At 46.5% G+C, this 15,865-nt stretch overlaps 1 protein-coding gene across 2 annotated transcripts in view; it reads right to left on the bottom strand.

The window, feature by feature from the left end:
- ATP8B2 (ATPase phospholipid transporting 8B2) overlaps positions 1-15,865 on the bottom strand; it is a 470,208-nt gene that overhangs the window by 266,425 nt on the left and 187,918 nt on the right. For both annotated transcript variants that reach the window (XM_086947594.1, XM_086947593.1), the window contains 3 exons: positions 14,757-14,827; positions 14,216-14,295; positions 10,323-10,481 (listed from right to left, as the gene is read on the bottom strand). In XM_086947594.1, the coding sequence (XP_086803720.1) occupies positions 10,323-10,481; positions 14,216-14,295; positions 14,757-14,827 (310 nt within the window). The remainder of the gene's footprint in view (positions 1-10,322; positions 10,482-14,215; positions 14,296-14,756; positions 14,828-15,865) is intronic.

Below are 15,865 nucleotides of genomic sequence, written 5' to 3'. Positions count from 1 at the left end.
GCCAGATGAGACAGCTGTGGAGAGTGTGTGCCTCCCTGCTTCTGGATGTAGTACATGGCCGTCATGTTGTCCGTCCGGATCAACACGACTTTGTTGCACAGATGTACTTTGAACGCCTTCAAGGCCATGAAGATTGCCATCAGTTCCAACACATTGATGTGCATCTTCCTTTGCTGTAGTGTCCATAGTCCCTGCACAGTGTAATGGAGTACATGCGCTCCCCATCCCTGGAGAGAGGCGTCCGTCGTCAGGATAATCTGTGGGACAGGCTCTTGGAATGGTCGGCCCTTGCAAAGGTTGTGTGGATTCCACCAATGCAGAGAGTTGTATGCCCGACCGCTCACCAACACTAGGTCTGTCAGTTGCCCATGAGCCTGAGTCCACTGACGTGCAAGGCACTCCTGAAGCGGACGCATATGTAGTCTCGCGTGCGGGACAATGGAGATGCAGGAGGCCATCATGCCTATCAACTGCATGAACACCTTCGCTGGAAGCGAGTGTTGGGGTCTGAATCGTTGGATCAGCGCCTGGATACTGGCGATTCTCACTGAATTTGGCTGCGCGGTGGCTGCCAGAGTGTTGATTGTCGCGCCCAGGTACTGTCGCACGTGGGCGGGCTGGAGATGGGACTTTGGGTAGTTCAGAGAGAATCCCAGATCGTGCAGGAGATGAATGGTGCGTGACACGTGGTCGACGCACTGCTGTTCTGTCCTTGCTTGAATGAGCCAGTCGTCCAGGTAGGGAAAGACGTGGACGTGCTGGCGACGGAGATGCGCTGCCACAGTCGCTAGGCACTTGGTAAACACTCTCGGTGCCGTGGTGACCCCGAACGGCAGAACCTTGAACTGGTAATGCTGGTCTAAGATCGTGAATCTGAGATACTTCCTGTGGGAAGGATGCAGGGGGATATGAAAATAGGCATCTTTCAGATCCAGCGTAGCCAGGAAGTCCCCCTGTTGAAGCAGGGGAAGCACCTGCTGCAACGTGAGCATATGGAAGTGCTCCGAGAGGATGTACCAGTTCAGGGGCCTGAGGTCCAGGATCGGCCTGAGGGATCCGTCCTTCTTGGGAATCAGAAAATACAGGGAGTAAACCCCTGTTCCCCGCTCTTGCAATGGAACAAGCTCTATCGCCCCTTTCTGCAGCATGACTAGAACTTCTTGCTGCAACAAGGTCAAGTGCTCGCCTGACATAGGACGGCTCCTTGGGGGTATGTCCAGTGGAATGGACGTAAGCTCTAGACAGTACCCGTACTGGATAATAGACCTCACCCACCTGTCCGTGGTGATGGTCCTCCACGCCAGCAGGAACTGCTGGAGTCTCCCCCCGACCGGTGTTGCATGGTCGGGGGGCAGTGACAAGACGTCACTGTTTGTTGGTGGTGGTGGACCTGGAACTATTGTTTCCACGTCCCCTGCCTTTGACATTATTGCCTCTGTAACCACCTCGACCCTTGTTGTTATACGAGGCTTGGGTGTTACTTTTGTAATATTGGGTTGACTGGGACGCCTGTCCCCTTGAGGTGCCTCTGGAGTTTGAGCGGCGAAAGGAACCACTCCCAAACTGCTGACTTTGTAGAGCCCCCATAGACTTGGCAGTTTCCGTATCTTTTTTCATTTTCTCCAGTGTGGCATCCACCTCAGGGCCAAACAGGTGGTCAGGATTCACTGTTTGATTGAGGAACGTAGTTTGGATCTCGGGTTTGAACCCCGAAATTCTAAGCCAGGCATGGCGTCGAAGCAGCACACTGGTATTGATAGCCCTGGAGGCTGTGTCTGCCACATCCAGTGCACATTTGATGGATGCATTCGTAATGAGTTTACCCTCCTGAATGAGCATCTCTCCCACCTCCTTGTATTGGTCAGGCAAGTGTTGCAGTATGGCCTCTAATGTGTCATAATGGGCCCTATCATAACGTGCAAGTAATGCTTGGGTGTTAGATATTCTCCAGATTTTAGCTGCCTGTGCAGCAATTCGTTTGCCTGAGGCCTCAAAGATCTTGGACTCTTTGTCTGGGGGAGGAGCGTCACCAGTAGTTTGAGAGTTCGCCCTCTTCCGAGCGTTGGAAACAACCAAGGAGTCCAATGGCAAGTGTCCCTTGATATATGTAGGATCCGTGGGCGCTGCCTTATATTTCCTGTCGATGCGAGGGTTGACCACACGCGCTCGGGTGGGCTCCTTGAAAACCTCTGTTGCATGTTTCAGCACCCCCTTAAGCATCAGTAGTGTTTTGACAGACTTTTCGGCTACCGAGAAGGTGTCGAACAAGAAGTCCACATCCACGGGGTCCGAGTGCAGCTCGACGTCGTGGTTAGCAGCAGCTCTCTCTATCAGAGCATTGAAGGCCGCCGAGTCCTCAGACGGGGACGTCTTGGCCGCGAAAAGTTAAGTGTCCTGAGCCGACTGCGGGTCCTCCGTGTCGCCTCCGGCGGACCACGGTACGTGCTCCTCCTCCGGATCCGAGTACGCCGGATAGTTGTACTCGTCACCTTCCTCGTCCGCATCGGAATGCGTCGGCGAGTGTCCTAGGGTTTGCGGGGACACAGGTTCCACCAAAGCCGGAGAGTCCTCGGAGTCCCTTTTGTTTTTGAGAGGAATCTTAAAGGGTTCCAACGTCGGCTCCGTCGTGATCTTCCGTTTGAGGAGCGACAGTTTTCCGGTGTTGGCGTCGATTATTACCGCACGACGTTCCTCTTCCGCAAGCGGCTGGAGACGCAGCTTCGACACCGCCAAGGCAGCCTTCGGCGTTAACACCTCCCTCGAGGGTCCGCCCTGTTTCGGTGCGAAGGCCTTCGGCGCCGACTTGGGCGGCAGGGTGAAACGGATAGGCGTTTGCTCCCTCGCAGGCTTAGGCGTCGGCTTAGGCGCACTGGTGTCCTGTGCGGGAACCACACTGGCCTTTCGAATCCGCTGCAAGGATTCCGCTACCTTCTTTGTCCAGGCCGGAGAGGGCTGGGCCGGTTCGAGCGACCCCTCATCTTCGAGAGCCTGTGCGCCGGCAGGCACCGTCTTCGGGGCCGACGCCCCCTGCCTATGCGCGTCGTCGCCCTGACGCTTCTTCGAAGCAGTCTTCGGGTCCGCGACCCCTTTCGGCGCCGACGCAGCCGCGTCGGAGGACTTCGCCTTCGGCGCCGACCCCGAGGGCTTCGGGTCGGCCATTTTGGCGTGGCTCTTCAAGTCGGCCATTTTGGTTTTCTTGGAAGTTGACACCTCCAGAACCTTCTTCACCTGCGCCACTTTCACTTTCGGTTTCGCATCCGAGGATGCGTGACCAGTTGGCTTCACTTTCGTTTTCTTCGACGTAAGTGATGGTTCATAAGTGTCCGTGACCGGGCCCGGAGGCGGGGACGTAGGACTCAGTTAGATCTTGGGTAAGGCCCGAAGGCGATCCCTCGACCTGGGTCGTATGAAGGGGAACAACCCCTGAGTCAGGTTGGGGATGCTCTTCCTCCGAGCTATCTCCCATCGTGGTAAAAGCCTGATCGTCGTCCCCTACCTCGTCGGTGACTTCGTCAAAGTTCTCCTCACCCGCGTCGTAGGCCTCTCCCTCGGATGCGGGATTAGAGTCCGAACCTTGAACGTCGTCTTCTCCCTCGACATATTCTTGGAAAATGTCGTCAGGCGGGGGCGCCGTGGCCGATAACCTAGCCTGGAGCCTATTGGCCCGACGAATCTTTAAAGTCTTCTTGCTCCTGAATTTCGAACACGCCATGCAGGTGTCCTCGCGGTGATCCGGCGACAAGCAGGTATTGCACACCGGGTGCACGTCGAGGTGCGAGTATTTAGAGTGACACAACGGGCACTTCTTAAACGGAGTTCGCTCCATAGCAAGAGTGTAGTACAGGCCCGACCGCGCCGAAAGCACGTGGAAGGGCAGCAAGAGATCGGAGCTGAGAGTCAGAAAGAAACCCGTACGCAACTATACCGACGCCCAGCCTAAAGACCTTTTGGTCTCGAGTAGAAGTTGAACAACTATCGGTTCCGACAGAGGGAACCGAAACACATCCGAACCCAATGGCGGAAAAAAACAATCTGGGGATGGAGGCGATGCCCATGCGCACTGTAGTCCAGGGGAGGAGCCACCTATCTCGTGATACTTCGAAGACTCTTCCAGGACAACAATGTGCAATCATCCGGACCCAACACTAGGTGGCGATCTATGCACAGATATGAATTCAGCAGCCCACATGCCTCGAACATGGATATTCAGTCATCCAGTACCCTGACAAAGAGTGCTTAATGTACACTACATTACATACACTATACATTAATGAAATCAGTACAACTTCCCTCACTTGGTATGGCCCTCCCTAGTGGTAGCACCAAAAAGGGGCAGCAGTCCAACCACAATATCCACTTAAATCAGAACAAGCATTTGCAATGCAATAGGGCTCGCATTAGTAAAGTTAGAGGTATTAGTATTGTAAATGGCACATTTTTTATTTTTGTTTTGAAAATAGCGAAATTAATAACTTTGTTATTTACAATGCCAATAGTGTTAACTTTTGCAAACGTGACACCTATAGCATTTGTAATGCAATATGTGTTGTATTTACATGACTTAGATGTATTAATATTAAAAATAACAATGGGTTGTATTTTTTTCAATATTTAATACTTAAATAAAAGTTATTGTAATTTACAAAGGCAATAGCTTAAACTTTTGCAAATAACTTTTTGGAAGATTATGTTTAGTGTATTTTATTGTGATGAAAATACAAGAACAGAAGTGAAATATTAACTTTTTTTGTGACATTTGTAATAAAGTTTGAAACATTGAGAGAACATATTTGAATCAGTTGTTCTTGAATGGTTGCACGGATTGATGCTGTGGTGGCTCTGAATGATGTGGCAGCGACGAGTGATGCTGTGGCGTTCAGTGATGCTCTGGTAGCGCATAGTGATGTTGTGGTGCCCCTGAGTGATGCTGTGGTGATGCGATGGATAGTGAGGGCGATAGATAGAGGGAGGGCGAGAGATAGAGGCAAGGTGAGAGATAGAGGCAGGGCAAGAGGGCGAGGGATGGAGTGTGGGCGAGGGATGGAGTGTGGGCAAGGGATGGAGTGTGGGCAAGGGATGGAGTGTGGGCAAGGGATGGAGTGGTGGTGCTGTGGTGGTGCTGAGTGGTGCTGTGGTGGTGCTGAGTGGTGCTGTGGTGGTGCTGAGTGGTGCTGCTGAGTGGTGCTGTGGTGGTGCTGCTGAGTGGTGCTGTGGTGGTGCTGAGTGATGTGTGGTGGTGCTGAGTGATGCTGTGATGGTGCTGAGTGATGCTGTGATGGTGCCGAGTGGTGCTGTGGTGATGCTGTGGTGGTGCTGAATGATAATGTGGTGGTGCTGAGTGATAATGTGGTGGTGCTGAGTCATAATGTGGTGGTGCTGAGTGATAATGTGGTGGTGCTGAGTGTTGCTGTGGTGGTGCTGAGTGATGCTGTGGTGGTGCTGAGTGATGCTGTGGTGGTGCTGAGTGGTGCTGTGGTGGTGCTGAGTGGTGCTGTGTTGGTGCTGAGTGATAATGTGGTGGTGCTGAGTGATAATGTGGTGGTGCTGAGTGATAATGTGGTGGTGCTGAGTGATAATGTGGTGGTGCTGAGTGATAATGTGCTGGTGCCGAGTGATAATGTGCTGGTGCCGAGAGATAATGTGCTGGTGCCGAGTGATAATGTTTTCGTGCTGAGTGATAATGTGGTGGTGCTGAGTGATAATGTGGTGGTGCTGAGTGGTGCTGTGTTGGTGCTGAGTGGTGCTGTGTTGGTGCTGAGTGGTGCTGTGTTGGTGCTGTGGTGGTGCTGAGTGATAATGTGGTGGTGCTGAGTGATAATGTGGTGGTGCTGAGTGATAATGTGGTGGTGCTGAGTGACGCTGTGGTGGTGCTGAGTGATAATGTGGTGGTGCTGAGTGATGCTGTGGTGGTGCTGTGGTGGTGCTGGAGTGGCGCTGAGTGATCCTGGTGTGGTGCTGAGTGATGCCGTGGTGGTGCTGAATGATAATGTGGAAGGGAAGGGAAGAAAGAAAGAATGAAAGGAAGAAGGGAGGAAGGAAAGAAAGAAAGGAATGAAAGGGAGGGAGGAAAGGAAGGAAGGAATAGAAGAAAGAAAAGGAAGGCAAGAAAGGATGGAAAGGAAGGAAGGAAAGGAAGGAAGGAATGGAAGAAAGAAATGGAAGTCAAGAATGGATTGAACGGAAGGAAGGAAAGGAAGGAAAGAAAAGAAAGAAAGAAAGGATAAAAGGAAAGAAAGAAAGGATTCTAATTGCAAGTGTCAACATGAACAGGCTTGTTTTGAAAATGTAGTCCCCAAATTTGAGATTCCACGACAGAGAGGCGCTATGAAGGACAGAGGCGACAGGCAGAGGCCACAGGAACATCAAAGGAAGGGTAAGAGGAGAAAAAAAACGCATTAGCGAGCGAGAAAAGCCATAAACACCAGGGGGGCGGGGAAGCAGATTGACTCCAAGCTTTCAAGCCTTTGTGAGGCCAAGCGCGTGCCTGGGGAAGGAACGTTGAGTGCTGGCCAGAGAGCACGACAGGCAAGAAAGAGGACAATGTGGAGCACTGGGCGGGAGAAGAGAAGGGTGTGAGAGAGATCCACGTGGAGAGATCAAAGTGGGGCGCTGCATAGGGATGGGGTGAGGACTCGGAGAAAACAATGTGGAGTAGTGGGTGAGGGAGCATCTAAGGATAGAACGGGGAGGGGGGAGCAGAGAAGTACCTCAGGAAAACAGCCCAAAAATATATGCACACTCATGCAGTGTTTTATAAGAAAAGGAAAAAAAAGACTTTCCGAAAAGTTTAAGTATAGAAAGAGCCTATCAGAGAGGTGGTGAGCAGCGTAAGCTTCATAGGAGGGACAAAGACATTCTAATGGACTAAAATAAAGGTAGCAAATACTAACCCAGCAAATATAAAGCAAGCAAATGTGAGTGACAAACCACCAAGCCAATGGTAACCAATGAGAGGAATGTATACTACCTAAGCTTTCAGCATGTCCCCAAATAGGGAGGAGGGTTGGGGAAAGGTGCCTCTGTGCTGCTGCCTGCCCTGCTGCGGCCATGATTTATTTATCTAATCCTGGGCAGGAGGTCGCTGGCGCTGCAGTAATAAAGCAAACAACATGATGGTTTTTCACTGCAGATCAGTTAAAATAGCGGGTATTGGGCAAATTACTCAGGAATGTTGTAATTCACAAAATGGCGAAAAGGTGGTGGTGTCTGGTTATTGCGGTCTGCTGCAGGGACTGCAGAACCCACGGGGTTGCACTTTCAGGGAACTGTCTACCATTTGCAGTTCCTTGCTGTTAACACCTCCCTCCTTCAGCGATCTATCCTGCTGAATAAATTCATTGGCAAGACAAGATTAAATCTGTTAGCTTTCTTCCTGTTGTATGCTAGTCACATACGCTGCCAGGGGTGGAAACTCTTTTAAAACAAGTTATAACTCAAAGAACTCCCTTTCTTGACTTTATGTGAAGGGCTAAAACTAATGCGCATGAGGAACGAACTGGCATGCAGGTGATGGCGGCACAGGGGGCACCTCTCCTTGTGAGAGAAAAAGGGGGTTGTTAATTGCTGGATGATAAGCTGTATCACGTGATAGCGGCTTGAAGTCAAATCAAAGTCAGAAGTTGAAAGAGCGCATCTGCTGGTGTTGTTTCCCCTCTCTTCACACGCGACGCTGCTGTGCTGCCTGTGGACGCACAGAAGCGAAGGCATCAGCTGGGGGCTGCGGGGGAGAGACGGGGGGCTGTCACTGGAAAGAGGGGTGAACAGAGAATGGGAGAGTGTGGCAGAGGGAATGTCGGTGAGGGAAGGGGGCAGGCAGGTTACTAGCGGAAAGGGGCAGTGTTACTGTTACAGAGGAGAGTGTGCCAGGGGCCAACGTGGAAAGGGGTGACAGGCGGGAAGGAGAGTGTGCCAAGGACTATTGGACAGAGAGCGCCGTAGTGGAGAAGAAAAAGAGTGATCGAGAAAGATAAACTGAGAAGGAAAAGGAGAGAGAGAGAGAGAGAGAAAGAGGGGAGGGCAGAAGGTAGTGGAAGTGTTACAAAGGTGAGAGAGAGAAAGAAAGAGAGAGAGCCCGTGGCAGAGGAGAAGGAGTCACAGGGTATCGGAAACAAATGAGGATGCATGGGACAGGTGGGGAGAAGAGAGTGTGAGAGTGAATACTGGAGAGATAGTCCAGCAGTGGAGGTGAGAAGTAACTGGTAGTGGTATGTAGTCACAGGGCTAAGAGAGTGTAACAGAAGAGGAAGCTTCAGTGGAGTGACAGAGGAAGGAGGTGACAGGAAAAGAGGGGCGGGGAAAGGACGCTGTGAAAACACGGAAACAAAATCAGCTCACAGTCACAGCAACAGTAAACTGCAATTACAAAATGAACCAGTCATTTTTATGGCAGTGTTTGGCATTCTAAATGAGATACCTATGGACTTTCACAGGATGAAGTGTCCCAAAGTGTAGACTGAACAAATTCATAACAAAAAAAGTAATCTCCGGGGTGATTAAATGTGTGCAAGTATAATAAAAAGTAGGATGGCGGTGATTATAATGCCTTTGATTTCCTTGAAAGAGACAGAGTCTGAATACTTTAAAGATAAATTCAATCATCATCTGAAACCTTAGATGTAAAATGCAGAACAGAACGGAAAGCTTAAAGATGTTAATTGGTGTCTACATGGGCTGGGGGGAGGAGAAATGCGAATCACGGCCTGGCGGCCGTGAAAAGTGAAGTGAATAATTAGGGGAGGAGAAATGTCAGAGGCCGGCCGAGCGCACGCTGGGGGAAGATTCAGATGCATGTGGGAGGGAGGCTGGTGGCTTGTGGATGCGCTTTTCACGTGCACTGCCCGAAATCCGATCTGCCCGATGGTTTAGCTCTGGTTTACTCACTATACTGTCGTCCTATTATTCCTTGCGGAATTAATGGGAAGAGCCCTACAAAAGGAGACAGACTTCAAATTTATGGACTCAATTAAAAATGAGAATGAAGTGAGCCAATTAAAAGGAAATCAAGAAATATCTGAAACAAATTGTGATTAGCAGGAAGAAGAAAAAATACCATCAAAATATTTAAGGAAGGATGGGGATTCGCATAGCAGAAGCAATGGAAATGGGACCACTACAGAACAAAGGGCAATAGGGAGATTCAGCAAGGACAAAATGAACCAAATCATGTCAAAACATATAGGGGTATGCCCAAACAACCCAAAAATACCTGGGCTGCAAACATTCCAAACAAAAACATGGTACCCCGAGGGGATCAATTACAGTATTAACATTTGCCTCAGTGAAAGAAATCAATACACAGGGACCTTGGAATCAATCACATCAAGCAGCTTATTCAATCATTATTATTATTATATGATTGCCATGTAGTGTTTCTACTTCACAAACAAGTCCCTGAAGCACAGTTAAAAACAAATACATCAAACCCATCACCAATAAATAAAACATTAAATCAAATCTTAAATTCTATTTTAAATGACTCCTTCCTTATTTTGCACCAGAACGTGGTTGCACAATTCATTCAATGTCCAATCCCCATGGAGGTAGTCTCAAAAAAAAAATAATATATATATATGTATATATATATATATATATATATATATATATATATATATATATATATATATATATATATATATATATATATATATTCCGCTCCGTGGGGTTGTCCAAAAAGCGGGTAGCACTCGACACTGCGTGCGCCTTCCCCAAGACGTTAGTTGGTATGGGCAGTTGCGTGCTTGTAATAGGCCCGACGCGTTTCGGAAATTTATTTTCCTCATCAGGGGCCAGCAGTAAAGTGCACGACGTCTACCATCTCCCTTTATTAAACCAAGCAAGTGCTTGTGGGAGATGTAGTCCATATTATCCTGGATGGATGCACTTTCAAATTACTGCTCGTTCCAAAGGCTCTAACATGAGCCCCCAAACATCACTCCTGTCCTCATCCATCGCGCAGCTCCACATGTGAGACTCCTTGGATAGAGGGTCTCGTGGCCCCCGTTTCTTCGGGGTGATGCTACCCAGCGGCAGGACCGCCGCTAATACATTCCGCTCCGTGGGGTTGTCCAAAAAGCGGGTAGCACTCGACACTGCGTGCGCCTTCCCCAAGACGTTTAATAAAGGGAGATGGTAGACGTCGTGCACTTTACTGCTCTTCTACGCATCCAAGAAATGTCCCTTTACCATAACACTGAAACAGCCAGCAAGATACCCTGCATCATCACACCTTGTATCCAAGACGTCCTTGCCTCTACACCAATGACACAGCAACATTCTATATCCCTCTGAGTTCACTCCATTTTTCAACTTCCCCCTACTCTTGCCTGCAAAGATGACCAGCCCGAAGCAAGACTCTGTGTTTCTCAGCATACAGCCACGCAGCAGCATGTTCTGGTTGGTCAGTGAATATTTGTTATCCTTCCAATTCAGAGTGCCACAGAACTTGTCCAGTTTATTATTGGGAGGCTCGCAGATCACTTCGCCTAAGAGAATGAGAGATGGGGAGAGTGTCAAAGACAAGGCATTAAGTGGGCTTTTAGAGGGATAAGAAAGTGTAAAAGTCGATGCTTTGTGTAGAGAATGATACAAGAAGGGCAATCATGATAAAAAAACAATAAGATATGGCAAGTGAGAGTAATGCATGAGAAGAACAAGAGAATATTGGAGACAAACCTAGGATTGACATGAAAATCAGCACTAAGAAAAACATAGGAGGCAACAGAGAAATGACAGAATAAAAGCAATACAGATTCAGAGACGACGAATATTTGGAAACACACAGAAGCTGTTTTAGAGGACAAACTGACAATAAAACACTTATAGTTGCCCTACCTCCAATATACTTAACAGATGTGATTAAGGAAGAAGAGGATTGAAAAGAAGTAGGAAAAATGGCAGATAGTGAAAGATCGATTACATTATTATAAACAGGTACACCACAAACCAAGCGTTTCTGGATACATTACAGAGGGAGTAAAAAACCAAACAAGCAATTAACTCAGGATTCATTTTTCACACCCTAAAGTCCATCAAATGAGTAGATAACTAACAGCCACATCACAAACAAGAATGGTCATAACCAATAGGTCTCGCTTTTGGGACCTTATACGTATTTAGTTATGCAGCACAATATCCTTGGTGCAACAACATTAACTGTTGCATGGTTAAACACTTAATAGGTCCCAAAGGCGAGACCTATTGGCTATGCCAAATGCTTGTTGTGCATGAAAATAGTGCTAGGTGAATTTGTGTAAGAAACAGCAAAAGGGCTGCAACTTAAAGGATGCGTCCATCCTCTGCGCAGTATGCTGGTACCAGTGCGTTTCACACCACTAAAGGTGGGCAAGTGAAAAGGCATTAAAAAGGCAACTCACAGACAATATTCCCTACATCCTTTATGCAGTGCTGTATCCCTACAGATCTGGGTAACAAGAGGAGTTAGGCCCGATGGACCAGGTTCAGACTGGGACGTATAAATATCTGTAACAAGGGAAATGAACAGGAACTGTGTCATTTATGGTGTCTTTAGATTACCGCTAGATAATCTTGTGTTACCTTTAGCATCACAATCCAAATATTCTTTTGAATCTACTGATAAAGCCAGGCGTTATCACTACATAGGATAAGAACACGGAGGAACTATACATTTGAGTTTTGTCTACATATAGAGGAAAAGTCCCATATATCACAACATTAATGTCTTCCCTGTGTTCCCTCATTCCTTCTTAATTGAAATGTTTAAGTATGTAACATCTTTTGAATGTCTATGAAAGAATATGTAGATTCAAAAGAATATTTGGATTGTGATGCTAAAGGTAACTCAAGACTATCAAGATAAGAGGAGGTTTTGTTTATGATTTTTTCACTGATGTGTGTTTATATTGTGTACCACACACTTAATTTTGTTGTTTAATGTTTTGTGAACCACATGTACATAAGTATTTTCTGCATATAGACTTTAATGTATCTTCTGCTTTGAACATACTATAAAGATTTAAAAAGTTGAAAAAAACGTATAAATAAAGTACCAGATCAAATGAAAATAAATAGTTTGGTCTAGCGGTAATCTAAAGACGCCAAAAATTACACAGGTCCTGGTCCTTTCCCTTGTTACAGGTATCCCTACAGATCAGCATAATTCTGAAATTGCTCGAACGTTGCATTATTAAAGGGTCAATGTGCAAAACATCGAGTGTTGCCTCCGGTTACTTTTTTCAAAACCAGAAGGATGGTGGGGGGCTCCATTCAAGCTTACGCACTCTGAAGGCAGTCTGTGAAATGTTACTGTTTCACAAGCGAAGTTACACTGCAAGGGATTAAACTGATGGCAAAACAGTAACTGCCTGCTATAGCAATCGATACTTTGAAACTTCTCACAAGGGAGGGGTAAAGGGTAACTGGGAAGAGCTGGTTACACTTTCATAAGCCAGGGGACGCGGCTCAAACCCGTCCTGCCCAGGATATCCAAACAAATGCTACAATTACGAAAGCTTTGGGGGCTTCTTAAATATTTGGACATCATCTGGCAATTCCACTTTAAAAACAAGAGGTAGTAGGTGAAACTCAAGTTGCAGTGTTAATCTCACAGTCTGTGTACCCACAAGGGACTGTGTGTTGGCGTCATTTGTAGCTAGCTCTCAATGGCTTTGTGCTGGGGTGTAGAGGGTTAAAGCGTTCTCGGACACCGAAGTCTGGCCGGAGCATACAATACTAAAAGAGAAGGTGGCCATAAAGCGTGCAAAGTAAGCAAACAGTAACATGAGCTGGGTCCATGGAACAAATGAACAGGAACAAGCATCAGAAAATGTCTACTGTCTGAGGCGGCATTGGCTTAGTCAGAAGTGAATTGCTCCTTGAAGAATTCACATCAGATGCTTCAGAAGTTAAGAACAAGCTGACGAGGAGGGAGGGGGAGAAGGGAGCGGGGTAGTGAAAGCAGACAGCAAGGGGGTGGAGTAGCATGATTCACACCCTGGAAGGCTTAATGAGCCATGACAGAAAGGCAGATGGCGGCTGCGCGCATGCACACTCGTGTGCACGCAAGCTTTAGGCCACCTAAAGCCTCTGGTGGCACTTTTAAAAGTCACTTACTAAATGTCTTGAGGAGACAGCATGCGATGTCTCAGGCGAGACCTAAAAATGTATTATTTAATCACATTCTGTGGCAGTTGGAGATGATTTTCATTACTCTGGTACGTCTTTGTCACCTCTGTACTTCAATAGTGAAAGGTGTTCATCCCTTGAGACTGGTAAACTCTCTTTTCAGCACAATCCGATTAAAGAAAAAAATTAAATGCTACCTGAACATTCAAACTCACTCCCATCCCTTCCACAAGCATGTTGCATGAATAATATTTAGAACTATTTTTATATTCCACTTTATACCACGATTCTGACATTTTTAAGTGCAAAATAACAGGTATTTTGTAACTCGATTTATTTAATGGGACTCAACTTACCGACCTCAGAAGAGTTGATATTTCTTGGATTAACACTCATGACCAGCAGAACGTTGCAAAGCTCAGAAGCAAGATTGTAACTCACTAAACTATCCTTAAAACCACTGTAACCTACCTTGAAGCCAGTGTCTTATTTCCCATGTGGTACTGTCCTGGAAGGTTGAGCTACACCTCAGAGGGGTGCTAGAAGGGATACTAGGGTGATGAAGAGTTGAACCAGGAGTAATGAAGCTCATAGGTAGCATGCCGGAAATCAGGAAACTCTCGTTTTATCCTTTCTTCATTGTGGTCACACTTATTGGGCAAGTGTTAAATGAGTCTTTTGGGAACAGTCATGAAAAAGGTCAAGAGCCACCATGGGCCACCATGAAACAGAACTCGGCTCACAATTGGCTTGGGGATAAGTAAATGTCGAACTAGAAGTTGTGTAAACTGAGCAACTGTGAGGATTAAAGTGTTAAAAAAAACAAGATAACCTTTTCATTGACTAAATTCGGGATTAATTAAAAATGCACTCATCACATTTCTTTCATCCACTCCTACCAAATTTGTAGTGAACTACACTATTGGAAGAGGACCAGACACTGGCACAAAGACAATTCGTAATCAAGATGCATGCGAAGAGCATATATTCCATGGGTGTATGTACTACCCAATATCGAAAATATACACATTTTCAAAAGGGTATTGAGTAAGGTTGAACTGTAGGCCACAAGCATCCATTCCAGCATCTAGTTACCTGTTCCCAACTCACTCACCATCAAACTTGGCCAGCTTGCTGGTGTCACCCAGCACCGAAGTCACAGGTATAGCTTGGCGCACTTTCATGTTAGTTTCCCTGAAAAGAAAAAATCTGAAACTGTGAGGTCCATCGTCAGAAAGACACTGGCTAGCCAAACTCCAATTTGAACAAATGCTTCTCTGCAAACACTCCTATGCCTGAGGCAGAGGAAGCCTGAACTTTGACCTGGGCTTTATGTTCAGAGACATAAGGCTGTTGTTAGTTATACAGGAATTTACAGGATGATTTAACAGAAAATCTCTCTTGTCACTTTCGTTATAGAATTATATTGTTTGTGTTACAAAAGTCACAATAGATGAGGTGAAGTGAACAAAAAGGACAGGTGAGAAAAAAATAGAAAAGAGTGAAATTATGGCTCAGAAATAGGATAAAGGCAAGAGACAAGAAAGAACATGAACAGCGTAAAAAGACCATGTACTGAGTTTTGGGATTCATGGTTTATGGGCGTGTCAAGGAGGGAGTCCTGGGTCAAAGAGAAAAACATTAATCTAACATACCCATCCAGCTCTGCTGTTTCAATGTAACAAAGTCCATGAGGTTCACTGCTGGAAAGCAGCAGCAGATCAGCCTGTGAAAGGAAAAAGAGCAAATCCCTCCAATATCAGTATTCCCAAAAGTCTGTGTAAAATAATGTAAAACTTTTCAAAAACCCAGATAAAGACGCATCATGAATAAACTTAACCAGACCACAGCCTTTCAGCCAATCAGTAAATCAACCTATTAAAGAACTTGTTAAAACAACCCACGGTATACACAATCCATACAAAACATCATCAGAACACCAATCAAGCCCATTAAAAACCCGCTTTGGACATTTAATATAATTCAGGCCATACTGGCAATACATGAGCACCCTAGAGAACAAGTAACTTACATTCTGTAATGACTTATCTGGTCGAGGAAAGATCTAGCTACAGATTCCTTACCTTTGAATTCTCCCCAAGCGCCAGACTGGATCCAGATTTTTTTTTTTTAGGATTACCTCTGCACGTCGGTAGAGGGCATTGTGCGACTGTAGTGATGAAAACCGGATGGGACGTCGATGGAGTCCATATATACCCCTTCCCGACACACTGATGTCAGTTTCTTCTGTGACTATATTCCGCCTAAAAAACGCAGAGCCACTTACAGAAACTGGACATGGAAACTGGGTACCAATTAAGAGATCTCTCTCACTCTGCCAACAGAAGTACCTGCAAGAAGGAGTATCCCAATATCAAGGTGGAGGAATATCCCAATAGCAAGTGAGATATGAAAAATGAGAATAAATCAGTTCGCAGAGCAGGGAGGATCAGTCAGGAAGCTGTGACTAGATCCTGTCTCTACCTGATAAGGAGTTACTGAAGGTAAGTAACCTGGTCATCTGATAGAGACATATAGCCACAGATTCCTTACCTTTGAATTAGATACCGAAGCAAAAACATCCCCAAAGGAGGGCCTGCGAACTGATTGGAGAAAAATCCCTGAATTGCACTTGCCGGTGTCTAACTGGAGCATAAGAAGACAGAAGAGACCAACCAATATACAGCAGGAAGGCTAGGAAGAATTGCTATGCAGCCGAATAACTGAAGCAGAAACCACAGGTAAAGGATGTAGAAGAAAAAAA

This window comes from Lissotriton vulgaris, chromosome 12 (assembly GCF_964263255.1).
Source record: "Lissotriton vulgaris chromosome 12, aLisVul1.2, whole genome shotgun sequence".
Classification (NCBI taxonomy): Eukaryota; Metazoa; Chordata; class Amphibia; order Caudata; family Salamandridae; genus Lissotriton; species Lissotriton vulgaris.
Note: the sequence above shows the minus strand (reverse complement) of the source record. Positions and strands in the feature narration are given on the sequence as shown.